Raw genomic sequence first — 7,500 nt, 5'->3', positions numbered from 1 at the left:
GTAACATCACTACAGTGTATAGAAATTAAATTTGTCAAGGGACGCAGGGGACTTCTGTATTGCTTACAGCCATAGTCGGCCTCGCACCCCCGCCTGAGCCTTCAGAATTTGTGCTGTGACTTTTCAACTAAAACCGACTGGAAAGTGGTTTTGATCACACTCTAATAAATCTGCAAGGCACATTTTCACATGATGTGGCACTTAGTGTGTCAGGTTACTATAGAAAAACGTATTATTTAAAATTGTAACTGTCTCATATTCTAATATAAGAATTTCAACTCATTTTAATTTAAGGAAAATGAAAAAAAATACTTCTGTTTATCATGGTTGTCTTGATAAATGATTTCAAATGTACTATTAATAAAAAAATGTGAAAGAAGTTTGCTTTTAATTTAAAAAATATGAATCAAATATCAGTCCATGTGGAGTAAGTGACTCCACATGGGTTCACAACCAAGGTTCCAGTTTAAAGTCTAAACATGTTGCACTACATGTTAATGGCAATAATTAGCTATTAATGATTAAATATTTGTCTAACGCGTGGTTAAACAAGGATGAGCACAATCTTAACATGATACTAAACTGAATGCTATAGAAAAAGACCTTGTCTCTAATGTATAGCCTATTATAAAGCATTGCATGTAGTTCATGTACTTTATGCTGAAATGAGGTTTTATAGTGGAGAAGTTATTGAGCCTGTGATTAATGTGACTGTAATATGAAAAGGGGAAGTTACAATGAGATGGATTATTAGATTCATAAAATATCTGCAGCTTAAAACCTCCCAACAGACTGATGCTAACACATCAAATCCACAAAACAACAACATTGTCAACACACACAGAGACTCTTTCTTTCTTTGTCTTTCTTTCTTTCTTAAATTAAAAAAAGATCAAAGAAACCATGACGCCGTCATGCTGATGGGCAGATGACTCACATATGATGACTTAAAATGAAATTCCCCATCTCCGGAACCAAGCGCGTAATGACAGAGGATGGAGATTATCAACGAGTGTGTGCATTTCACATCTTTGTACTCATACCGCTTTTTTTTAATGGAGACGATGTCGGTGACTACAACGACACACATTCTTACTTAGAGAAATGAAAGAGGGAATCAGAGAAATGACTTGTACCGTATTTTGCGTCCCACAGAAACACCATTTGTGCGCCACAGTGCGTCCACAGATACTCAACTTCCCCGATCTTCTCTATGATCCCGCTCGTCTCCTTCTCTTTAAATCACTTGTTCTCAGCACAAGAAGCTTTTTCTTTTCACTTTGGACGTGTCGGTAAATTCACACGTTGTCCACTTCTTGTTATCTGTCCTTTAGAAAAAAATGCCGAGTTGCGGCGCGTTATCCAGACGCAGATTCCAGTCCTTGTGCGTAAAAAGCTCTTAGGGGACGCGATCTCAAATTCAGCCCTCCAGCTGTTCACGGAGCTTTGCTCCTGTTCTCCATGCAGGGTGGAGACAACAGTCACTTTGAAGCGTGTGGTACTTTTTGAAAAGTCATCAGAGGTCCTTCTGGCACGGCTGAAATTACGCGTCCACACATGGCTGGCGTCGCGCGCAAAAAAGGAAATGGAACAAGTAGGAGGAGAGAGGACAAGTAAATAGAATTAAATTAACTTTTTGTTGTTTTGTGTGATTCCAAAAGAGCAGCCTTACAGCGGATATGCCGTTACGCACTCTCTCTCTCTCTGTTCACCACCCTCGCGTCTGGATGAGTGGATATCCCTGTGCACAGCGGCAGCCTTTTACTGGCAGAGCTGTGGATTTGCATCTCATCTGTGCGCCGGGCAGCTTCTAGCCAATGGAAGGGCTTGCCGCTCGCTGTCACTAGAGGGGAATTGACCAATGAGCGTTGCGTCCGTCCGACAGGAGGCGGGGTTTAGGGGAGAACGAAGCGGAGAGGGAGCAGAGGCGCACTTCCTCCTGCGCTTCAGAGGAACAGCTCCTCCACGACTTTAGTACATGAAGTCAAATGCGGAATACAGTGTCTAAAAGTTCCACAAGAAATCGTGTATGACAAATAAATCAACTTATGAGAGGATAATAATTTCCAAATATCCCCAACCTCATTATATTCCTGCAGAAGCTTTTCTTCTTTTGCTCATCACGATGTTTTTTCCCCCCACATAATTTAAACTCTAACGCTATCCAGCATTTTTACTAAAAAAAAATGTCTCATACCATTTGATTTCCAGAGAATTCGCTGTAACTAAAAGCCACAACAACCAGTTCAGGCTGCCAGTACCACATATAGACAATAGGGGGCAGTAGGTGATCTAAATCATGGCACCGTCCTCCTGCCTCCGGAAAGAACGACTGAATGAACAGCTCCAACAAACTGATTTAAGTAGTTATTTGAAAAAACGTTGTAATTTCAATATCATCCACTTACAAAAATTGTACAAAAATAAAATAATAATTGTAAACGTGGTCCACTTTGTAGATTCCAGTCATTTTTGCGGAAGCTGCGTCCTCTTTAATGTGGCTGCTGATTTTTTTTAGCATATTATAAAATAATATAATTTCTTATTCAGATTCGTCTCAATTGTTTTCGGTGTTTTTAAACTCTTGGGCTGTTTATTTAGTCTCTTGAGGTGGATTATGAGATGCAATCTTTTATCTAATTGTAAAAGACTTTTTACTCACATTTCTATAGTTGCATTATATGTTTAACTCTGATATACACATGTATTTAGTCTTAGTCAATGTTAAAAAAAGCATTGTTGATGAAGATATGATACTTCCAAAAAGATTCAAAATTGCACGATAACAAAAACACATGAATTGGGTGATTTAGTAAAACAACATCTTCATCATTTGTATACTTACAGTTAATTAATTCCTGGAAAATATTCCTTATTTATTCACGATTGTTATTATTGTTATGATTAGTTTTGATTCTCCTTCATGCAAACCCACTGATAGCGGAAATGTCATAATTGTGAATTTATGACACATAATGATCCAACAACAAAATATGGTCACAGTTTGTTTTGTTTTTTGAAGCTTTCTTTTTTAAATTATAATCCAGATATTATATCCTGATATACCTCGGCCTCTATGTACATTTAATCCATTGTTGCTTCAAGTCATACATCTGATGCAAATATACATTTTAAACCACTTTTACCACCACAGCGCTGATGCTATTTATCAACAATATACGTTGGACAAACTATGATGGATATTCACAGTACAACATTAGAATTATTACTTACAGTGTCAACTCCATGATGTACATCTGCTCTCAGCGACAAACCTTAACCAAATGCTGCAAGAGTCTAATGACAGTTTAATGAAGATGGAGTTCCTACAAGTGAATCTTTAACGGCAAGGTTATATTTTTTTATACATTATGTCGTTGTGTATTTCAAATTTGTTGCCACTTGCCAAATATGTAAATTAACAACATACCCTCATCGTTTCTTCCAATTACGACAGATTTGTGCAGAAATTTTATACTTGAAAAGGAATAAATATATTTCAGAAGACAAATTTCAATTTAATATCCGCTTGCACCGGAACTATCAACCATATCACATGGTCTTCCTCAGCACATATAGTTTTCTGAGATGTCCTTTTCTGGATACTGGAAACTACAATCTGGTCTTTGAACTTGTGAATCACAACAAAAATAATCAAAGAAGGGAACTCAAATATGTATATTATTCATAATAATTAACTAAATATAATTTTATAAAGATTGCTTTGGTAATGTTTCTTAACAATAATAATAAGAGTAACTTTGTGTGGCCTTTACAAGAAACATAGGATTTGTAGTTCACCCTGGCTCAATATTAAAAGTAGTGTTTGCATTTCCCATTACCAGCAAACTTAACAAACTGTTACTGGTTATAGGTTAAGTACCCAGCATACTGTGCACCTGCCTGTTCTCAGCGAGGCCCAGTTGGGAGTCAGTCGATTTGATTTAAGCTAAATCAACAAGCTGTCGGATGAGTTTTAGGGAAATGCCAGTCTGCCTCTGCATGCGTCCCTCTTGTAGCCAAAGGGGGGATGATAAAAAATGTAAACGCCTCCACTCTCACGTTGGCCTGAGATGGACTTGATGTGATTTGCCCTCGGAAATATCCATTTTTCACTTCCTCGTCAAGGGGCCTATTCATCCTTTCTTTTCTCTTAATCTGAAGACAATCTCTTCATTTCTTTTTGGTCGAGAAAAGAAACAAATTCTTCAAATGAATAAAAAGCTTCCTGATTCCATGATTAAACTCACACTTATATATTTTCTTTATATTCACTACATTGCTGTATTTTTTTCTACAAGCCCAACATGTTAAACCTGCAGCAAATGCTAAAACTGCAATTTCATGAAAGTAAGCGTCATTAGATCTGACACTGGGCAGTTATTCCTAGTATAACCATTATAAATAATTCAAAAACCGAAGGATGCTTTGTAACTGTATATCTATGGAAATTTCAGGCCTTACGCCAAGTGTACACACAACAGAGACAGCAACTCATAGAAAATATTCACTGTTCTCAAGAAAAAATACTTTATGTTTCCACAGAATATCTGACATTTTAATATTGAATTTAACAAGTATAATAACAGATTTTTACCACTAAGTGATTGAATAAAATGCTACAAATGGAAATATTGTTTCGGTGTATAGAGACCAGGGAAAGAGAGAGGAGAGAAAGAAAGAAAAGACCTCGACAGAGGGAGTGGAGTTGGATTTCACTCAGCGAGCATTTCCCACTGACTGCCTCGTAATGGGAGCTGCACCGTGTCCCCTGATCCATAATCAATACCCTGGCACAATCACCTATCAAAGTTATTGATACCAGCTTTGCTTCATATCATCAGGGGCTGTAGAAATATGGTGTCGTCAGGGATTCAGTCGGATTAATATCAAAAATGCATCAAATAAGAAAGATAATAATATGATTTTTTACTTATTACACAGGTATAGAGATTTGTAGTTTTTGTACCAATCTGATATTTCTGGAACTAGCTGTTGTAATTGTTATAATTCAACTCACTAACTAACTTTTTTTCTTTTCCTTATCTATTTGCAGCTTCAGTTCAGCAAATATTAGCGTCAGCCTTGCAAAATGTAGGATATTTGATTAATTTGAGAGAAAATCTGTCTGTTTTCAACTCTGACATTTGCTCGGTGTCCGTGGATTTTTTCAATGAGAAGCGAAGCATACAATCACACACAAAACGCACAATAATACAAATATTCAATTGAGTCAAAAACGCTATGATTGTTTGACCATCGATGAAAAGATAGAAAAGATATGTCCAGGTAAATAGGTGACATCACGCTAGCAAAAAATATAAATCACCTCAAAAGTCAAATATCCCGAAACTTAAATTGTAAGCATCATGTTAAACTACATTTCATGCTTTGTATTATAGCATTACATTCAAACTGGGACAGCAGGCTTACACACATTCTCTGCCAGTATGACCTACATATCAACAACCCAGTAGAACCAGACAACACATCGTCAGTACCTGAACAGCACTTAAAACTCCCCCGAAAAGCTCCTGCAAACCCTCCTGGATCCCTGCGTACAACTCCTCCAAGAAAACTCTCACTCTTCGCTTTCAATAGTGAGTTCCATATTAACTGTTTACCATTTTAACTGTGTGTCCAATCACTGAGTGTTGGTAAAAGAGCTGCAAACTGTTTTAACGATAGCAAACACACAACGGTTTGCATACAGGAGTTGTGCACCTCTGCAGCCGTCAGAAGACACAACAACACAGCGATGATTCCAACGTATCTGAATGCAGCGAGTCGTGAAGCAGCGAACGAGGGAGTGATTCCTGCAGTGTGAGTGAAATGGAAGAGTGCGATGATGATGATGGGTGACCACGACAGTTTGAGTATAAAAGAAAATGGGAGAATAAAACGCATGAGGGTTTTGAGGATTATTGGATGTTCATGGTCGCAAATGACGTAAACACAACATTTCTCCTCCACAAATGGGAAACATGACAAAAACGTAATTTTTTTTTGGTTTATAAAAAATAAAGAACACAAAACAGGCATGATTTAGCACATGCGTGACGGTGATGGTGACGACCACGAGGTGTCAAGAAGAATTAGCTTTACCAAAGAGTCCGCTGCCTGTCCGGCCTTTCCTCATCAGGTACATGGCCCAGGACAGGGGGCCAGAGCTGGAGAAGGCCCCAGGGTTCATGCTTCAATCCTGGGTGTAGAAGCAGCAACAGCTGGGGCCAAACTTCCAACACCCAGAGTGGAGAGAAAAGAGGGCATCAAGGGAAATAATAATAATAATAATAATAATAATAATAATAATAATAATAATAATAATGGAGAAAACAGAGAAAGGGGAAACGTAAATAGGAAAAAAAGAGGAAAAAGAAGGGGAAATATTTTCTTAAGTTGTGTGTCCAAAGTCCAAAACTTGAAGTCAACGGTAACCCAAAAGAAGGGTCAGAAAAAAATCAGCAAAGAAGAGCTCCAGCCTGTCCTCACCTTCACGAACTGCTTTTATACCCCTCATTCATCTCCTTAGCACCCCCACCCCCCCCTCCATCTCTCCCCATGTAGGCTATTAGTAAAAAACAGAGAAGAGCGAGGGAGTGAGAAGAGAGGGAGACGAGGAGGAGGAGGAGGAGGAGGTGAAGAGGCAGGAGAGGATCCAGTCAAGCTTGATTCATTCCCTCCTTCTTTAAAGCGTAGCCATGGGGGACACGACTCCACTTTGCCCTCAGGCTCTTTAAAGCTGCTAATTTTCATTTAGCTACTCAAATGATTTTCTCCTTTTTCCCTCTCCCTCCCTCCCTCCCTCTCACCCTCCCTCTCCCTCACTGTTTGGAAGTTCTACTTGAAAATTGAGGTCACCCACTTGAGTAATATGAGTTTTTTGTTTGACAGGGCTGTAGACTGTAGAAATGTATTCACTAACTGTCTGCTCAAAAAGTCCACACTTGGCTGTTATCTTAAATTTACCTATAAATCTTTGTTTACAGCAGACTGATTGATCAATCGCAGTAGTAATGGGAATTATGGCTCTGGTCCTTTAGAACCAGCTCAGTACCCGTGGATAAGTCCCAGTCTGAACTCCCCGGGCCGATGCTGGATGAAGAGGAATACTTCTAAGTCACAATAATAAACAGTTCACAAGTACAACTTTGTCCCTCAGAGAACACCACAGCCGAAGACGCACAACCAAACAAATTTTTGTTTGGTTGTCCTTCACGGGGCCGACCTATCCCAGGATACTTCTGCGCTTCAACGACGAATCGTTTTTCAGAAGAAGAAGAGTGAGTAATTTCTGTTGCTTTTTGTTTCATTTAATACTCCTGTTGTGTTGTGATTATGATCCAGTTTTTCAACCGCCAAACATTTGCTAACTGATAATGCAAAGACACAATTTTCTGACAAAGATTATACTTTTTTACGACTTAATTCTTAAGACTTTTACTATATTTTACTATATTCCATCTTTTGACAAAAACAGTTACTCAGGTTAGGTAATAC

The 7,500-nt window shown here is 38.4% G+C and overlaps 1 protein-coding gene across 3 annotated transcripts in view; it reads right to left on the bottom strand.

The window, feature by feature from the left end:
* runx1 (RUNX family transcription factor 1) overlaps window positions 1–7,500 on the bottom strand; it is a 51,042-nt gene that overhangs the window by 20,136 nt on the left and 23,406 nt on the right. Inside the window, exon 3 of one of the 3 annotated variants that reach the window (XM_034612075.1) lies at window positions 6,106–6,235. The exons of 1 other annotated variant lie outside the window; for it this stretch is intronic. In XM_034612075.1, the coding sequence (XP_034467966.1) occupies window positions 6,106–6,193 (88 nt within the window). In that variant the 5' untranslated portion in view covers window positions 6,194–6,235. Of the gene's footprint in view, window positions 1–1,136; window positions 1,756–6,105; window positions 6,236–7,500 lie in introns of those variants that run through there. One more of the 3 variants, XM_034612086.1, reaches the window with a different exon arrangement.

This window comes from Hippoglossus hippoglossus, chromosome 2 (genome assembly GCF_009819705.1).
Source record: "Hippoglossus hippoglossus isolate fHipHip1 chromosome 2, fHipHip1.pri, whole genome shotgun sequence".
NCBI lineage: Eukaryota > Metazoa > Chordata > Actinopteri > Pleuronectiformes > Pleuronectidae > Hippoglossus > Hippoglossus hippoglossus.
Note: the sequence above shows the minus strand (reverse complement) of the source record. Positions and strands in the feature narration are given on the sequence as shown.